Here is a 19001-nt window from a genome sequence, read left to right as displayed (position 1 = left end):
CTTGGCCAGAGGTGTGAAGAACTTAGAATTCTTGAGGAACTTCTTGGCTGAAATGCTTTCCAGCTGTTGGAGAGGTCCTGGCAATGTCACTGATCGTCGCTCTTGCTTTTCAGTCCGCTGCTCCTGCAAGTGAAGTCGCTCAAGGAAGACTTACAGAAAGGTGGGATTCTCTCTCTCTCTCAAAAACGATTAGTGATGCTCTAACAACGTTTCCATTAGTGTAGGTCTGTAGACAAGAGAGAGACTTTTTTATTATATATTCGTTTGGTCTGCTGGAGCTCAAGACAGAGTATATGCCCCTGCCTTTTCACGTTTTTCCACACAGTGATAACCCACCTAGCTTAGGTGGGACTAGCTCAGGCTCACCTATGACCTTCCAAGGCTGCAGGTGGAGGATTGTCCATAAGCGAATATAAGAGCTAGTGTGTGCCATAAACTTAAAGCTGAGATTTGTCCTTAGACAGTTTGCACATGCTCATAAGCCAGTGGGAGCCACTGGAAAGGTTTTCTTAAGAGCACTTGAAAGAAATCTCTTCTCATGAAAGAGCAGAGGCAACCAAGGATATACGGATAGTTCTTGCTGTCTGACCACAATAGGGATTGGAATTTAGGTCGCTAAGCAATTTGGTTGTTAAGCGAATCAGAGCTGATTTTACAACCTTTTTTACGACAGTCATTAAGCAAATCACCATGGTCGTTAAGTGAATCACATTAAGCGAATTCAGCTTTCCCAATGGACATTTTTTGCCAGAATTCACTTAACAACCATGTAATTCACTTAATGACTGCAGTGATTCGCTTAACGACTGTTGTAAAAAAAGGTTGCAAATTTCAATCACCGTGAGGGTCGTAAAGCACTTTTACCAAGGCCGTCATCATTCCAAACTGTCGTTAAAAGAATAGTCGTTAAGTGAGGACTGCCTGTAATTTAGTTCTAGGGATGCAGAGTATAATATTTGTTAAAATCTGATTTGGGGAGGGCTTTGCCTGTCTGAAAGAAATCAGAGTATTTTTTTTCAGTCCTCATGCAGGTGTCATAGTAGGGCCGACAGCAGCTCTGAGCTCCAAGACTGGTCTTCGAGCCCTGGTCAAGCTGCCTGCAGCGAGACTCGAGCCTCTTAGGGGCCAGTCTTGGGAACAGCGTGAAAGGAATACTGCTTGGTTAGACTCCTCGTAATCCAAACCAAATGGGAATTTGCACACTTCTGCATGGAAGAATCTTGAATCTATGATCTCTGCAGAGTTTAGCTGGGACTGACAATCTTCATGTCAGACTTCACTCCCAAGTAGCAGAAAAGCTGGTTGCTTCTGGAGCAGTCTGGAATGCTGTTGTAATTTATGTCATTTTCATCACGGGATGATGAATTCCTGGCTTGTCATCCTCCTTTCAAGCAGAAGCCACTATTTGCTTGAGAGTTACCTTTGTGGATTGGGGATCATACCGGGAATGTTTAGATCCTGTTGGGATGCCCTTGCAAGTTGGCAGCTGGAGAGACTTCACGTCTGGTTTGCTGCCAGCGCTACCAGTCAAAAAGCACCATTGTACCAGTTGCTATATGGCGGCTCCTCGGCATTTACTGTCCTTTTCCGGAGCATATGGGGCACTTCCAAAACACAGCTCTGGATTGGGGCCAGGCATTGTTTCTAATTTCTGAGGAAGCTTATGGGGCCCCTTGGACTTACGGTAATTGAAGCAGGTTACGCTGGAGGCTGTTGCTTTGCTCTGCACTAGGCCAAAAAAGAGAAGGAAGATGGGGAGGGAACGAGGCAAGCTCTGAAGGAGGTATCTGTAGGCGGAGCATCACCCGCTGATGAGGACCCCAGAGAGGCATCAATGTTCTTGTCACTGAGCGTTGCTTTGGACAGTGTTTCATAGTGCTGTCAGTCATACTGGTTGGTGGACTAGCTCTTCATGACGGCAAAGGCAGGTCAGTTCCACCTTCCTCTGATGTTTCTGCTGGAGTGATTCCAGTGGGAAGCCGCCTCCCAGTTCTCCCATCTTTCTCTCTCTTCCTTGCACAGAAACCATCAGCGTTGATCAGACTGTTGCTCAGGTGTTTCGACTGAGGCCCTACCAGGATGTCCATGTGAATGTTGTTGACCCCAAGGTATTTGTGATTTTGCCGCCCTTCAGCTTTTGCTAAACATGCTTGGATGGTCTTCCTGCATGAACACAGCAGTTCTAAGAATGGTCGAGGCTGGACTGATCCTTTGCTGTAGGTCAAGTGGCCGTGGACATGAGTGCGCTTTCCCAGCCTGGCAGTTGATGCTTTCCCTCCTGCCCATTTCTGATGTGTGTTTTGGTATTTTGTTGTATTGGACAAATATGTTCCCCCCAGTCAACCCCCCTCTGCTTTTTCTTCTGGAGATTGCAAAGAAGTTAATCTGGCTAAATTTTTGAAATTGGCAAAATCTTCTGACACTCAGTAATGGATAAGGAATTGTTGTTAACTGACAAACAATTGGGGGCTGTGGGTATTTATGTCCTGAAATGTTTTTGAAAGGGAAGTTATAGGCAGGTGGCTTCTAGAAAACCTGTGCAACCAGGAGCATCAGCTGCTGGTCTCTGCAGAAACACAGTGGCAGAGGCAGAAATCACCACATTCCTTTTTAGGATGTGACTCTGGATTTAGTGGAGCTGACATTCAAGGACCAGTACATTGGACGCGGAGATATGTGGCGGCTTAAGAAGAGCTTGGTGAGGATGACCATCTGTTGTGAATGTTTTAAACTGGATTTTTGTATGGAGTAAGGGTAGGACTGGGTGACCTAACAGTCCCCTTCCAACTCACAATTGGGGAGTTGAGCATCTGTAGAGAAATTTAGCTCTGGCCTTGAGAAAGAAATGGAAGAAGTAAAACATTTGCTTAGTTCTGGGAAAGTAGAAAATGTGAGAAAGAGAACAGCCCCACCTTGTCCTTAAAAAGGGGGCAGTGAAGGTTTTGGACAGGGTTTCAAGATTTGGTTAATATACCCCACAACCATAATGTAGTATTCTGGGAATCCCTGTGGTGTCTGATCTTTGACTTCGCCTACCTTGAAGGGCCGATGGCATCTGAGCTTGCAGCTCTGTTCAGGAAATAATGAAAGAATTGAAACATGAGGTGGGTGGGTGGGTGGGTGCTGCAGGACTTGGATTTCTGGTAAAGGACGGAGGGTTGGCAGGAAGTCAGAACTGAACTGAGATGGTTGGGATCAAAGGCAGAGAGGCACAAGGCTCCAGTGGAAATGCCTGTCTCAGAAGTCCTGGCTTGTGTCCTTTAGCAAAAATGATCTGAATATTTTCAGACTGATGCATGCCAACTAGAAATTTGCTTGCTTCTTAAATGGTTGTTTATCTTCTGCAAATGCAAATTTTCTTGTGTGCAAATTATTCCATTTCTCTCTTTTTTCTTTCGATGTCACTTAGGTTGGCACATGTGCTTACATCACTCAGAAGGTGGAATATGCAGGAATTCGGTGAGTAAGCAGTTGCACTCCACTCGCCCTCCTTGGCAAACCTCCCTTTCACAGTGTTTAGGGAGGAAGTTGGGCTGTATCAGGAATTAATGCTTATCTCCAGATAATAAAGGAGGACAGATTTTGGCTGCTTCCATTACCAAGGTACTGTTTGTGGTTTGCACCCTTTTCAGTAAAGTTCAGACTCCAAAATCAGCCCCATTTACTTCAATGAAACTTCCTCCCAAATAAGGGCATGAGAGAGTAGCCCTCATGTCAAGTCTTACCAGAGGAGGGGAAGGGGTGGCATCTGGTAAGTTCTCAGTTCTCCCTCTTTGGTCTAGGCTTCAGGTGGAAAAACCTGGAGCCTGTTTTGCCTGGAGGGCTGGGAGCTTCAAACTTTCATTGGACTGCAGAGCCAGCTGATGAAGCTGTTTACCCCACCAACATCCTGGCATGTTGGCACCATAATCACTGAGTAAGCAGGCCAGGATGAATGGCAGCTGAGGATGTCCTTGTGAATGGAAGCTTTTGTCGAATTGTTGAATTTATCTTCTGTTTAAATAAGGAGATCTAAAAGGCACCATGTTGAGATTTTGATAATTAACTTACAAAGTTAAGTCACATATGGGCAAATCAGATTGATTGATTTAAACACTGATTGGCAGTCTGAGGAAAAGACATTTGGACAGTGGTCTTCAGTGGGGTCAAATGGGTCAGGCTGATGAAAGCAACCGTCTCACAATGCAAACTCCGCCCCCTTTGTACACATGTCACAATGTCATGCAAGTGGAAAAGGAGTGGAGCTGGCAGGATGATGGCATTTTTCTCCTTTTGATAAAAGCAGTGGGAGCCTGTGGAAGGCCCTAGATTTGGGACTGTGCTGCAAAGCTGCTCCTGGAGGGAGAGAAAACTCCAATACTTGAATTCCTTTCAAGTTGACCATCACTCTTTGATTTGATTTTTACTACCTTTTGGCCAGTAGTTCTTTAATTTTCACATCCAGCTTTCACAGCAAGGTTTTCTCCATGTTTCAGATCCTTTCTCTTGGTTTGCTTTCAGGGCTCAGGCAGGTGAGCTGTGGGTTAAAAGTGAGAAAGTCACCTGTGGCTACATCAGCGAGGATACTCGGGTAGGACTCTGACTTCGAACATTTCCTTTCCAATTCTCAAACACTGAGCTTCAGAATTCCTGCAATTAACAGCCAGAGCAGCGGCTTCCCAGCTTTCTTCCTGCAGGATACCCCTTGGTTGTCCTGCATGCCTCAGAGGAGGATGCTCTAGGAGCAGGGAAGGTGCTAAGGGCCCTCTCGGTTCCCATGGACTGCTCACAGAGCATGTGGCCATGGCTCAGCCTTGCCAGCAAGTACTTCCGTGATCTCCTGCTGGTAATTCAGGAATCAGCTGGCTGGCTCTCTTTTCTCCCAGACTAACCTTTGTTCTTGGCATTAAGCTCCTTCTGCTCTGGGTCATCAAAGATGGTATGATGGGAAATGATGTAATTTCCCTCTTCCCATCCAAAGGCAGGCTGAGATTTCTGGCCCCTGTGGATAGTCTTTGCTCTGCATTCTGCGAAGAAGGAAGAATTGTTTGCAACCATTTGACAGAGAAGGAATTAGGAAATAGTGCAGCAACGCCAGGGGAGCAAAGTTTGATCTTGCCAAGCAAGAGAATGGTCTAAGCAGGCTCTGACGGAGGTGGCAATATTTCTCCTTTCTCCCCACCTGCCTGGCTGACTCCATTGTCCCACCCTTTCTGGCCAGGCTTTGGGGGCATAATTGGTGTCCCCGTTCAGTGTGCTGCAGATTCACTTTTAAGCCTTCCCTGGGAGTCTCATGCAGCTAAAGGCTAAAGTGCAGGCCAGGGACATCGGGAGACTTGAGCAACAGTAACAGTGGTGGCCTCTTTGGGAGACTTGACCCTTGGCCCTTCATTCACGATGATCAGTGGCAGCTGGATCAGTCTCTGATCTCTCCTTTAAAGGGAGAGAGAGAGAGACTTGAACACACATACTAAACATGGCTGTTTCTGCTCATAGAAAGCTCACCTCTTTCTCCTTTGGGCGCTCTAAGGCGCAAGTTCCAACCTCAGGTGCTTCTGTTTGTTGGATGACAGTACAGGTGGCTGCCTGCAACGGCCCTGCAAGATTGATCTGCGGCCCAAGGCCAGCCTAGCACCTGAGCCCTTTGTGGGTAGGAAGCTTTTTGGGAGGCCATTGACCCGGTGCTGGCCGAGAGCAAGAAGAGTATGAGCGTTTGTGTATGAGAAAGTATCCTCCAGATAGCATGGGGAGCCAGCCGATTCTTTCCAAGCCAGAAAACAGCCTGCCAGTCGTTTTCATTTCAAAAGTGGCAAGGAAGTCAGTGGGGTCAATAGGATGGGCAGGGCAATGACTTCAGCGGTGCCCAAGCAAAAGCATCTGGCTCCAACAGAAGAGAACATGAGATTCACACCAGGGATGACTAGGGGGCCAGTTGCCTACAGCAATTTTGGGGCTACCTGCAGATGGTCTCTTAGGGACAGGTGAGTGATACGGTCTGAAGGTCAGGTGCATTGCAAGAGGCAGGTTTCTATTTCTTTGTCAATATCTGGGAAATTGAAAGTGCTTCAAGGGCAGTTGGAGGCCAGCGATAGAGCCATTTCCTCCGTGCAAGAGGCTTGCTGGCCTGTTCTCAGTGTGGTTCACAGTCCCAAAGAAAATTAGGGCACCCATTTTGTTCCTGAAAATCCCAAATGTGAAAAAAATTTAGAACAAGAATTTTGCCCTCCCAGCTGTGAGTCCTGGTGTTCTTGTATCAGATTCGCCAACTGCAGTCCCACCTGTAGCTTCCAGGTTGCTGAGTCCACCACTCAGCAGGACCAACAGGAAAAGCTTCTGCCAGGTCCAAGCCTGTTATTAGTCCCGTTCAAGTTCATCAGTTCCAGGAGGCAACTCCTTGACCACTGTTTAATCCCCCTGTGGTTCCTGAGACTGGGCAGAGATTCCCATGTGGAATTCCCATGTGGAAGCCAGATGTGATCTTGCTGATTCAAAGAAGACCCTTGAGGGGTCAGCATCAGCCTCTTCCCTTCTGCTGATGCCTGGCGTGCCTTGCAGGTGGTGTTCCGCTCGACTTCTGCCATGGTTTACATCTTCATCCAGATGAGTTGTGAAATGTGGGATTTTGACATCTACGGTAAGGATCCCTAAGCCCTCCCCAAGTCTCCTCTCCCACCTCTGTCTAGTCCTGGGGTTGCCTGGTAGTTAATCTAGCCTTGGCCGAGAACATCCTTTCCCATCTGATGGAGGGAGGGGGCGGGGGGGGAGAAGGACTTTCCCTTTTTTGCAGACTTCAAGAATTGTGAGGAATTGGAAGCATCTATTGACATAGTTTAATTTTTCTACCTGAAGAGGGTTGGGTTTTTTTTTTTTTTTAAAGACAAATTATAAGGCAGTAAAAGTGGTGTAAAGGAATGGAGAGCCAGTTTGGTCTAGTGGTTAAGGCTCCAGGCTCGAAAGCAGGAGTTGGTGATTCTAGTCCTGCCTTAGGCACGAAAGCCGGCTGGGTGACTTTGGGCCAGTCCCTCTCTCTCAGCTCCCGATGGATCAACATTCGGTTGGTCCGAAAAAAGCGAACCCTGCACCTGTGGGAAAACACTAGGAAGAAAAAAAAAGTGGTGTAAAGGAATCATGAAGGAAAGTGGGAAGCTGTTTTCTTAGTGAATTATCTATTAGTGCATTGTCTCCGTCCCTTCCAGAGTTTCAGGCAGATGTTGAGGTCAGTGTTGCCCGCAGATGTCACCCTCTGAATGCATCTGCAAAACAAGCAGGGCCTCTGCCACTGACCTCCAGTGGAACGATTTGGGTTAGCCTCAGTGCTTCAGCTGCAAGAGCCTGAAGTAGCTCCCAGTATAGATGAAAGGATGCAGTAGACCCAGGAGGGCTAGGTGTTGCCAGCAGCAGTAGCCTGCAGCAGCAGAGAGCAGAGTTGGAAGACCCCCAAAGCCAGGCAGAATAACCCTGAGCCTGAAGGGTCAAAGAGAGGAGCCAGCTGGGCGTCCCAAAAGAGGCTAATTCACAGCCAGGCTCTGCCACCAAGGGGGACTTGGTTATTGAGCGAGACAGAAGGACGGAGTCACGTGGAAGGAAGCTGTCCTTCAAACAGTGTGCCTGTGGCCCTATCAGGGCTTGAGAGGAAATCACGCCCAGGACTGAATCACAAGTTGATGCCACTCTCGCTGCACCAGTGTCTCTGCCCCACGCAGTGTCTGGCTGGGTGAAATAGCCCGGCAGCTTTTCAGCGGAGGGGTTGGCAGCCTCCACCAGAGGCAGCATGGCTTCCTCTCTCACATGGGGTTCCTCTTTCTTTTACAGGAGATCTTTACTTTGAGAAGGCTGTGAATGGCTTCCTGGCTGACCTTTTCACCAAGTGGAAGGTAGCTCGGCGGGACAAAAGGGGTGCTTGTAACTGGCATCATGGGGGTCTGCAGCTTAGCAGGGCTTGTGGTCCTTTCTCAAGCCAGCTTTCCTGCACTTGAGTTTAAAAGGCCAGGCCAGGAGGGATCAAGGGATCTGAGGAGCACAGGGGTTGGGGGCCAGGGAGCTGGATTCTGACCTGGCAGCCGTCTGCTCCCTTCAAAGTGGGGAATTAACCAGTGTCCAGGAGAGGCCATGGCTGGGGTGGAGGTGCCTTTCCTGGGCAGAGAAGCAGAGGACCCAAAAGGGGGAGGAGAGGAGATCTGTTCCTGCCTGAAATGATTTGCCTGCACCCTGTCCCTCGACTCCCCCAGCAAAGGAAATGTTCTCTCTGGCTACTTCTGACTTTTTTTCCTTGATGTGGTCAGGAGGAAGACTCTTGTGCTGGTTCTTCCTTTGAGTTTAGGGGGGAGCTACCTCTGCTGCTCTTGGGAAGAGGCCTCCCCAGCCACATTTTATGATGTGGGATCTCTCCCACCCCTTATGTCCTCCCCACTGAGGGCAGGAGCTGAGAAACATCTGGGAGTGTCACAGGTGCAGTCTGTGTGGATGGAGTCCGTGGTGCCTGTCAGGGAGTCGGGTGGGCCCACGGTGCCTTGATTGGCTTGCTTTTGTCCTAGCAGGAGAAGAACTGTAGCCATGAAGTGACAGTGGTTCTCTTTTCTCGAACCTTCTACAATGCCAAGTCACCAAGTGAGTTGCTCCACGTGTGCCTCCCCTGGTCTTGAGACATGCTCACCTCTTTCTCTCCTCCTCCTTGGGAAGCGTAAAGCTGCAGCAAACAGCAGCTTTCTCTTACGTCTGGCTTGGTTTGTTCCAGATGAATTTCCAGAGACGCAGCGTTGCTCAGTTCAGCAGGATCATGAAGGCCGATTCTATGAAGACTTTTACAAGTAGGTTTGCCACGAGGTTGAGCCATCTCTGTGAAATAGTTATCCTACCCCTGAAAGTGGGCAGTGTCTCTTAAGTACGCAGGTAGGTGTGTCAAGGGATCTGTGAGAAATCTGTATGTGGAGAGCCTTATACCTCTCTGGGGAACTGACAATTTGCACTGTTTTGTAAAATAGCTTTATCCACATATATAAAGAAAGAAATGCTGTGGTTCCTCCAAGGTATCCTGGATCTTTTGTAAGGATGCTAAGAACTCTAGATTCTGCAAATGGAGTTATTTTTTATTTATAATATTTATAACCTGCCCCAATCCTAACAAACTCTGGGAGGGGTACATCAAAGTCAGGAGCAAAAGTTAACAATTAAAATAGTATCATTTAAAGACATTAATAAACATAGACATCTTTAAAATTAAGCTAATCAAATCTAAAGGATGAACACACACCCTGGAACAAAACCGCAATCGCTTGTGCACAAAATACCAGCAGGGTTAGGTCCATCTGTATCTCCAGAGGCTTCCGGAGGCTGCCACCAGAAAGGCCAGTTGCCTGCTCATGTACCTTGCGAGAAGAAGGGAATTGCAACAGGGCCTCCCTTGCTTGAACCTAACAGGAGGATTCATTTCTGGCAAGGTGTTGCCTGATATATTTTGGAGCTACACTCTAAAAGGGCTTTAGAGTAATTACCAGCCTTGTGAGTCATGCCTGGAAGCCTACTGGCAACCAATGCAATCCTTATTGGTCTTTGGAATATGGATGTGATGAGGGCATTGAACGGGATTGCCCCTAGGTGGCCTCTCCCTGTTTGCAGATCCAAAGGAGCTCTAGGAGATGATGTGGCAAAGGGATCCCCAGAGCCACAGTGGATGGAGACAAATAGTTCCCATGACCAAACACAGGTGTGAGCCGTGTTTGGATCTGCACTGTGGCTCTAAAGGTGGCAGAGCATCAGACCTCCTCTGCTGCTGTAGCATTGGTGGCATGTCATCCAGCAGCTCTGTTTAAGCAGGGCCATATTCTCGGGGAAGGACAGTTTGGAAAGTCTGCCTTCAGGATGGTGTACAAGACTGGTTGGCTAAACCCATCACTGATAAAATCGGTGTTCTTTCAGATTTTGAATCAAGCTTGGCAGAATGAAAGGTAACAGAGCAACGTCTTGCGAGATGATTTTGAAGCAGGATTCTTTGAAGTTTGTGGACTTCAAAGAAGCGGGCAAGGTTCTCTGTAGCATGAGCTCAGACAGATGTGGGGTGGGTCCTTGTCCCGTCTGGCTCCTCAGGCAGCTAGAGTAAGGGTCAAGGATTTGGGAGATTATAGCTGCCTCTTTAAGAAAGGAGATGGTGCACGCTACTTGAAGAAGCCATTTTCTCAGTCCAAACATGCTAGACAACTTCTGCCTGGTCTACCGCCTTCTCTGTTTAGGGAAGATTTTGGAGAAGGAGGTTGGGCTGCAGTTGCAGAGGGACATGAAGGAAAGAGATCATCAGGAGCCTCTGCAGCCAGGGTTCAGGCCCGGAAGGGAAACCCCACTGGTCACTCTTGTAAGTGATCTCCAAGTGGGAGGGAATGCAGCTCTCCTTGCCCTTTTAGATCTACTTCAACAGAAAGCAAAGCTCGCAGAGATTTATCAAGATTTATTAGGAGAAATAAAATAAGGCTACAGAAGTCTCAGCAACCCAATTTATCTCCCAGACAAACGAGGCAGAGATTTTTTCTATCTTCACTAACTGGGTTAGCTGGCGAAGAGGTTGTGTTCCCAACTGATTAGAGAAGTGTGTCCAGGTGGCCAGGATGTGAATCTCCTCTTGGGCTCTGAACATACATACCATTGTGGTGGCATTTGATACCACCAACCATGGTATCCTTCTGGACCTCCTGCGAGGATTGGGAGTGGAGGAGCTGCTTTACGGCAGGTCTGCTCCTTCCTGAGTGGGCGATTCCAATCAATCCTAGTAGAGGAGGGGTGTTTGAGCCTTTGGCAGTTCTAATATGGGGGGATCTCACAGGGCTCCCGTACTCGCGCTCATTAATTTAACATCTGCATGAAACAGCATCGACCAGCATGCTACTTGTAACGCTCCTTAAAGCTGGAAGCCTTAGCAGCAGTTCGTCAATTTCATTACTTAGAAGTTGGACTACCGCAATGCAATCTACTTGGAGATGGCTAGAAAAATACTAGGACATTTCAAACCAGTGCAGAATACAGCAGCCTGTCCATTGGCAGGTGAGAGCCATTGCAGCAGTGCCACACCGATGTTATCGGCACTGGATTGATTTCCAGTTTATTTCCAGGGTCTGTTCAAGGTACTGTTTTTGCCAGTGAAGCCATACATGGTATAGGACCAGACTACTCATGAGACCGTCTCCTCCAGAGGGAATCTACCTGTCCAATTCATCCATTGAGGGATGCTCTGGGTTTTGGGGACCCAGAAACAGGCCTTTTTCCCTGTGAGGTATTGTGCCCTCCAAAATCCATACCCATACCACTATTTTCCTGCAGAGCAAAAGAGTCCCACCTCTTGAGAGAGCATTTGGGGATAAACAGCTGTTGCATGGGTTGCATTAATGCTCTGATGGGTTTTTATTACTGGTATATTTATATAAGGATATTGTCATTTTGTGAATTTTATTTAGGTGCTAGCTGTTTGGAGTTTTTAAAACAGGGCAAAATATAATGCAAATAGGTAGGCGGATGCCAGCCAGTTTCCTGCCTGCCTGCCTGCCTGGCTGCCACAATAGGACATTTACGAAGAAGGGTGAAAACACCGTAACTGGAAAACTGCTCCTGCTCTGTCCTCATCCTGTGTATTCTTTGTAAAGGTCTTTGTTCTCTTTCTGTGTAACTTACTCACAGTGTTCATTGCAGGGTTGTGGTTCAGAATGAACGACGAGAGGAGTGGACGTCTCTGCTTGTGACCATTAAGAAGCTCTTCATCCAGTACCCTGTTCTGGTGCGCTTAGAGAAGGCAGGTGAGATGCTTGCAGTCATGGCTGTTGCCAGCATTGCATCAAGCATGTCCTTCTGGTTTGGGTGCTCCTCAGTCTCGGTTCCACTCCGTAGCTTGTGCTGCTGCTGGGAAGTTGGTGCACCTCCTCAGACGTGAAGGGTTGTGCAGCAATTATGTCTGGGGGCACCAGGAGTAGTCCAGAGCTACTCAGGCTAACAAGCTGCCAGCTGTCCCTTGCAGTCCAGGCTATATTACTGACCTTGCTTGTCTCCAGGGAAGGAAGGGCCTGTAGTGAAGGTGTTCGGCTCGTGTGAAGTCGTTTGTCTCCTTCCTAGTCAAGTACCTCTTTGCGAGGGTCTTGTGGCCTGTGAGGTGCTACCCATGAAGAGCCTTGTCCAGGGTCTCACTTGGCTCAAGTCCATAAAGACTATTTTCCCCAGACTTCTTAAAACATGCTGGGGTAGTGCTTATATTGTTTACATGCATCATTGTTGAAATTTAAAGCAATGCAGTGGGGTAAAAAAAAGTCTTCAAATAAATAATACAGATTTATCTTCTCATGATATATGAAGACTCCTTTTTTTCTTCCTCCCTCCTTTCTGGATGATGAACAATTAGAGAGTTTTCCACCTGGATACAATTCCACCTCTGCTCAAGGAAATTATTTGGAGGCCATAAACCTCTCCTTTAATGGTGAGTTTGGGAAATTCTTGTCTGCAGCACTGGGATATTCTTGAACCATGAAGGGCCCTGTAACCGCATTACAGGTCAGGCTGGAAGAGGTCAGGCTGGAAAGGCTGGTTTGGGCAAGATATCTCAGCGGCATTCAATATTTCTCTTTTTGGGGAACTCCATATTTATTTTTCTTCAAAGGAAATCTCAGTCTGTTGCAAAGGATTCTGGGGATATTTTTGATGCATGTGCTCATCCGATGGGGGGCCTGGCTAGGCCAGTGGTGTTGCCTTATTGCCTCCCTGAGCTCAGAATGTGGCCTCCTGAATTAGCCCTTTGCAAGCAAAGATCATGAAGTGGTGGCCAGGTGTGTGGGCAAATTTGCTTCTGTTATTAAGGAACACTGAACAAAATGGCTCTCCAGTTCCCAGGAGCTTTTATAACAAATTAACTGCTATCCTATAGTTTAAGTTCTAAATCACAACAGAGGTGGACACTATGCCCCTCTTCTAGGTAAGCCCTGGAGGACTGATTGGAGAAGGCATCAGGATTTTATATAATTGTCTTTTATGGGTAAGGGATATTCTTCATAAAGCTCTGGGTACCCTTTTAATTCTTGCTCTTACTTGTTTAGTGTTTGACAAACACTACATCAATCGAAATTTCGACCGGACAGGGCAGATGTCTGTGGTCATCACGCCAGGGGTGGGAGTCTTTGAAGTGGACCGCCTCCTCATGATCTTGACCAAGCAACGAATGATAGACAATGGTAAAATAATGTTTTTAACAATTGGTTTAAAAAAAAAAAACAATTGGTTATAGTCTTCCCCTTAGTTGTGGGGATTGGGAGATTTATGGTCCAACCAGGTGGGAAGTTTCCCTTCTTCCCACGTTCCTCTCTCCACGCAAGCAATCCTGGGTGTGGAGACAGCCAGCAGGTGTTTCCTCAGGCATGGTTGACTTTCGTTTTGTTTTTCTGACTGCCAACATCAAGGAAGTGCTTTGAAACACCCCGATTCATTCTGATGATTTTTCCAAAGATTTGATGAGCAGAAGATTACATGAGTGAATCTTCTGCTCATCTTGGTTCCATCTAAGGGGCTTTACTCTGAGAGGATCAAATATCATCAGCTTCAGGACAGGCTTTCTGAGGAACAGCCTCATAACCCAGTCTGTGGAGCTGCTCCTCTGCCCCCCCCACAACATGGCTCCTTTCTTAATGAGTTCTGGGCTGTGGGCATTATGGAAAAACTAAACAAGCACTCTGAAGCTGGATTAGACCAAAGGCCCCTCTAAACCAGAAAGCTGTGGAAAGGTCACAGGCTGCATCTGAGGGCAAGGTGGCATTCAAAGGCTGAATATGCCACCTCCTTTGTTGGGATACTATATAGTAGGGATGTGCAGCGCTTCAAGTCTGAAGCCAAAGTGTGCTTGGAAGGGGGGTGGGGCAGATGCCACCTCTGTTGGCACCTCCTTCAAGAAACTGCATCTGGCTAGATGTGTGATCCCAGGAAAATACATATTTGATTAAAGAGGTTGTGACGGGATGTGACAAGGGCCTTCAGGCGTGGGCATGCTGTCGGAGCCTCCAGAATTCAAAGGTGAATGACGTTCCTTGGATCACGTAGCCATTCTGCAGTCCAAGGAAAAGATCCGCCTCTCTAAGGAGGTGCTGGCAGGTGCAGAGTGGATGAAGCACTTTTCTCAGACCTGCACATCCTTAATTCATCATTATTGACTTGCTGACTGTGAGTAGTCAGCAATAGCCTGTTTCCATCTGTGTTGTGAGTCTGGGCTGAGAGGCGGGTCCTTTGGAAAGTCAGAACTTACAGTCAGTAAAATAAAGTGAAATAAAGGCCTTTTTTTGTTTGCTTATGAGACATCTATCAAAGACATGATGATCATCTACTGTCAGCAAAATGGAGGCTTTTCCTTGTGGGTGAAGAATTGTGAAGTTGGATACTCCCTTCCCTCTTCCTAATTGTAACTGATTTCTTTTTTCATGCATGCTTTGAAAGATAGCCCAGATGGCTTTCTCCATTCAAAGCAAGAGTGTTTTTACACATGAGGTGCTAATGTGAATGCTGGTTCCTCTTGACCCCGAGGTCCAGAGTTTTTTCAGGGGTCACAACGTTTTGATGCGATTCAAAGACTTGCTCACAAGCAAAAGCATTTTAAAGTTGAACCCTTTTGGCCCAGTTCTTTAGCACTGGGTAATTCAGCCGACGAAGTTTCTCTTCTCGTCCCACTCCCGCTCCTCACGGCCATCTTGGTGTTGCTTCTCTTTGCAGGGATTGGGGTAGACTTGGTGTGCATGGGAGAGCAGCCCCTCCACGCAGTGCCCCTTTTTAAGGTAAGGCCCTCTTGGCTTGGACCATCTTCAGTTTTCACCCACCCACCCGCCAGCGCAAAGCGTCAGCTGTGGCGTGCTGGCAATTTCGCCAGCGTGGCCACCCTGGGCCACTGCCAGAATAAGGCTTCCAAATTAAAATTTAAAAATGTGCCTGCACAGTTGTGCTTCTACCGTAGCTGACGTTCATGCAAGCAGGGTGGGGTTGCAGACGTTGTCAGTCAACCTTCAGTCCTTCTTTCCTTGGTTTGCTGCTGCTGCTGCTGCTGCTGCTGCTGCTGCTGCGGGTTTTTTCCTTCTTAGCAAAGAAACAGGTCAAGGAGGGAATGGAGACAGAACGCACAAGCCCTTTGGGTTGATGGCCTTGTTGGACACCCTGGCCCTCCACTTGGAGGCATGTGGTGTTTGGGTGAGGGCTCAGTATCAGGGAGGGGAAAGGCAAGATGGGCATGGAGGGAGGAAAGAGGAGCTACAGAGAGGACTTGAGGCCTCAGCGTTTACAGGTACATCTTCCTCACTGGCAGAAGTGTGCTTTCAGTTTGCTTCTGAGCGCTTTCTGTAACACTGAGGGCTACGAACAGCGTTCCTTTAAACCTGGGCAGGCCACCTCCAGCCCTTCTAAATTTGTGGATGTTCGTCTCCTATCAGCCTCAGCTGGCACCAACATGATTGGGACTATTGTAGTTCAACAATATTCAGTCTTCCCAGAGCCACAGATTACTGAGGCTAAGTATCTCTGGATTAATCCCTTGCCTGCAAAGGATCTCGTTTGGTTCTCCAGACACCTCACAGCTTTGTGATTCACGGTTTCTCCTCCTCACCTCTTCCTAGCTACACAATCGCTGCAGTTCTGGAGATTCTCGCTTGGGGGATGACTACAATATACCCCACTGGATCAACCACAGGTACGAAATCCAAGCCGTTGCAGCTGGGCTCTGACAGGAGCAGGTAGTGTCCGCGTGGGACCGTCTCCCCTTTGTAGCTTCGCTTCCAGAAGACAGGCCTGGGGGTCACCCTGACTCTCCAAAGGCCTGCAGCCCCCTCCTGCTACGAGGTTTGCCTCATCACTTTTTTGCTTAAATCGCAGAAAGTGGCTTTTGAGGAGAGGCAAAAGCGATAATACATCTTTTGTTTTGGATTGTTTACTTCTTTCTGAACACATTCTTTTTCTTTTTCCAGAAAAGAGATTGCTTCAGATATTTTCTCTAACCTGTTGTGTTTTTGCCTCATCTTTCTGCTTCCCTCTCTTTTTAGTTTCTATACTTCCAAAAGCCAACTTCAGTGTAACAGTTTCACCCCACGGATCAAGCTGGCAGCCCAGAAAGTAAGTGGACTAGCCTAAAAGTCTAGTGCAGCCGTAGCTGTGCAGCTGCACCAACTCAGTTTTGGAACCACAGGAATAATCACCACAAGGTACTTTACGCACAGACATCAGAATGGTTGAAGGAAAAAAAAACAGGCTTAAGAATTCTCCCTCTAGGGCAGGCCTGCACAATTTGTAGAGGGGGAAAGGTTTTAAGGATTAATACCTTAAAAATAATTGCGGGCCACACATAACTGGTGTGCCCAGCAGCTGTTGGGTGGCTGATGGCCTGGCAGCAGCTATGGAGCTGGCAAGGTCTCCAAGGCCTGGTGTGTTAGAGGCGCTCGCAGTGTGTCTTTTGGGGTAGAAGTGGCTGCGAAAACCTAGGTGGGGGCGGCAGAGCCTTCCCGGCAATAGCGACTTTTGGCAACAATGGATTGGTTATTTCAAAAAATGCCGGCGGGCTGCAGAAGGCTGCTTAGCAGGCCATGTGTTGTACAGGCCTGGTCTTGATTTTGCAAAGACTAATTTCAGTTTTTCTTTTTGCCTGTTGAATTTCAGCCACAGAGTGAAAAAGCAAAAAGTAGCAGGGAATCTTGTGAGTAACTCTCCAACATTACTGTGCTGCTCTTTTTTTTAAAGATGAGAATGACAGTTTTATGTCCCAACGCCCCCACTGTGCTGCTAACCAGATGTTACTGAGACTGGAGGGATTTCCAGTCACTTCTCTTGTCTGAAGCCCCCTCCCGTTCACTGTTTCCTCTTCTCCCACCCCTGCCTTTTCTCTCTGGTCCTCCTTCCGTTTTCCTTCTCCGTCTTTGTCCCTCTCTCCTTCCTGTTTTCCCTCTGCCTCTCTTCTCTCTGTGGAGGAGGAAGCAGGTGGTATTTCCATTTGTGACTGTGTTTATGGCCTTTAAAAAGCATCTAAGCAGACTCAGAAAAATTGGGCACTCGCACAGTGGTGGTTCTGAAGGAAGACAGAAATGTCAAAGATTGGGGCAGGGAGGGCAAGGTAGGCCCCTGCCCACCTCCTAAGCCCCCCTTGGAGCAACCCAAACTCAGCAGCAAATGAAGTCATATCATCGGTGGAGCTGCAGGGCATTGGGGCCAGTGGGCCAGCACAGCCTGGTGGGTACGGGGCAAGAAAGCATCATAGATCTGGCTCAGCTCTCCCAATCGCTGCAGCCAAGGGCCTCAGAGAGAGACTATGTCTGCAGTCTCAGTCCTGCTGAGGCTTTGCCACAGGGTTGTGCCCCATCCAGGATACCCTCACAAGTTCTGCTTATGCAGTGCTGATTTTGTAGGCAAGGAATCCAGCCTGGCAGAGGGTAGCTGGAGAAGGTGGAAGAATCGGATTCTCTGCAAATGTACCCCCTCCTCCCATGTTACACCACACGGCGCCCATGTTTAAGCTGACAAAATGGTTTCTCTGTGTGTGTGCGCGCACGTGTGTGCACGCGTGCCCATAGCCTTGGACCCAGTTCTTAAAAGACTCTCCAGTAACAGCCTGATCTGCTTGTCTTTCAGCTTTGGGAGCTCCTAAAGAGGCAGAGAATGCTCTTCCCATTCAAGTTGACTACGATGGATATGATGCCCAGGTTTTCCGTCTGCCTGGCCCCTCCAGAGCCCCACGTTGCACCACCTTCAGGTCAGCAAGTTTATAGCCAAGCCCAGTTGATTCCAGCGGCGAAAAAAGACAAATAAGAAAATTTTATATTTGGGTACAAGCAATTAAAAATGCAGTGTAAGATAGGAGAGTCCTAGATGGGGGAAGCAGTAATGAGGGAGATGCCTTAGTGGATAACAGAAGCCTGCAACAGTGCTACACTGCTGCTGAGAAACTGTCCCAACAGAAACATCATATCTGGGTCACAGGTTCAGCCCTCTTCCAGGCCCCATTTGGATTCCTGGCTCCAGTTTGAATGCTAAATTGTAAGACAGACGTTGATCAACAGGATGGGTCTGGGGAGGCAGGTTAGAGTGAGAAGACTGGAAGCCAACTCATATGAAGAACAGTGGGGTAGGTTGATCTAGATTAGAAATTATTAAGGGAGAAAGACTGTGGCCCTCAGAAACCGCAAGGCTTGTCCTGCAGAAGAGCAAGAAGGAGGAGAATTCTTCTAAATTTAGGAGAAACATCCTGGCAGTAAAAGTTGTTCAGCTGCGGAGCAGATTTCCTTGAGAGGTGGTAGGCTGTCCTTCACTGGAGATAATTTAAGCGGGGGGTGGACAGTTATCAATTGGGGAATTCAGTAACAGCTTCTTGCATTGGGTAGGCAGCCATCAATCATCTCTAAGGTGAAATCCCTCTTGTGGTTTAATGTGGAACGCCATGCCATTAAAACTGCGGGGGTCTCCTCAGTCCACTACGCAGGCATCCTAACCCTGAGTAAACTCTTCCTTATGGGTTCCGCGGCAGGTCTGTACGAGAGAGAGAGAGCCGGCCCTGGAAGACCTCCAGCTCCTATGATGTCTCGTCCAGCCCCTCCCTGCAGAGTCGGCCCTTGCCCCCCGAAGAGGTCCGGAGCCAGGCTTCAGATGACAGCTCTCTGGGGAGGATCTCCGACATCCTCATGATCCCACGCCCTCACCTGCACCTGCAGTATGAAGTCAGCAGCTCACTGGGCTACACCAGCACCCGAGGTCAGCGCAAGGGCTGGGAAAACCGGAGCTGTGGATCTGTGGTTTTGTGAACCTTTAATAGTTATGAACTCTTAAAAAAAACATACAGAGAACCCCAGTTCCCCAGCCCCTTCCACATCTCATTTCCTCAGTGCAAATTGCAACCTCCTCACGGGCGAGGCAGAATACCCAGGGAAAACATCTGGATTTCTTCCAAGAGTGCCCTGGTTGACCTTTTCCTCTCGTTTCCCTTCGTGCTGTTTGCGTTTCCCCAACGCAGAATTTAGAAATAAATAGAATCCCAGCCCTCTTAAAACTTCTCT

General features: G+C 48.0%; 1 protein-coding gene across 7 annotated transcripts in view; it reads left to right on the top strand.

Moving 5' to 3' along the window:
- Positions 1-19001, top strand: part of DEPDC5 (DEP domain containing 5, GATOR1 subcomplex subunit) — a 59090-nt gene that overhangs the window by 3080 nt on the left and 37009 nt on the right. For 4 of the 7 annotated variants that reach the window (XM_088143781.1, XM_088143782.1, XM_088143779.1 and 1 more), the window contains exons 4-21: positions 114-160; positions 2023-2108; positions 2615-2698; positions 3410-3459; positions 4501-4570; positions 6535-6613; positions 7792-7853; positions 8514-8586; positions 8714-8786; positions 11650-11753; positions 12350-12424; positions 13038-13172; positions 14695-14756; positions 15585-15658; positions 16008-16077; positions 16618-16654; positions 17584-17704; positions 18476-18699. In XM_088143781.1, the coding sequence (XP_087999907.1) occupies positions 114-160; positions 2023-2108; positions 2615-2698; positions 3410-3459; positions 4501-4570; positions 6535-6613; positions 7792-7853; positions 8514-8586; positions 8714-8786; positions 11650-11753; positions 12350-12424; positions 13038-13172; positions 14695-14756; positions 15585-15658; positions 16008-16077; positions 16618-16654; positions 17584-17704; positions 18476-18699 (1526 nt within the window). Of the gene's footprint in view, positions 1-113; positions 161-1020; positions 1929-2022; positions 2109-2614; positions 2699-3409; positions 3460-4500; positions 4571-6534; positions 6614-7791; positions 7854-8513; positions 8587-8713; positions 8787-11088; positions 11237-11649; positions 11754-12349; positions 12425-13037; positions 13173-14694; positions 14757-15584; positions 15659-16007; positions 16078-16617; positions 16655-17583; positions 17705-18475; positions 18700-19001 lie in introns of those variants that run through there. The other 3 variants (XM_088143783.1, XM_088143780.1, XM_088143785.1) reach the window with 3 other exon arrangements.

Source organism: Python bivittatus, unplaced genomic scaffold, assembly GCF_059951505.1.
Source record: "Python bivittatus isolate LINGU-HERP-01145 unplaced genomic scaffold, Pbiv_v1 ctg000390_np1212, whole genome shotgun sequence".
NCBI classification, from domain to species: Eukaryota; Metazoa; Chordata; class Lepidosauria; order Squamata; family Pythonidae; genus Python; species Python bivittatus.
This window is presented reverse-complemented; position numbering and strand designations above follow the sequence as displayed.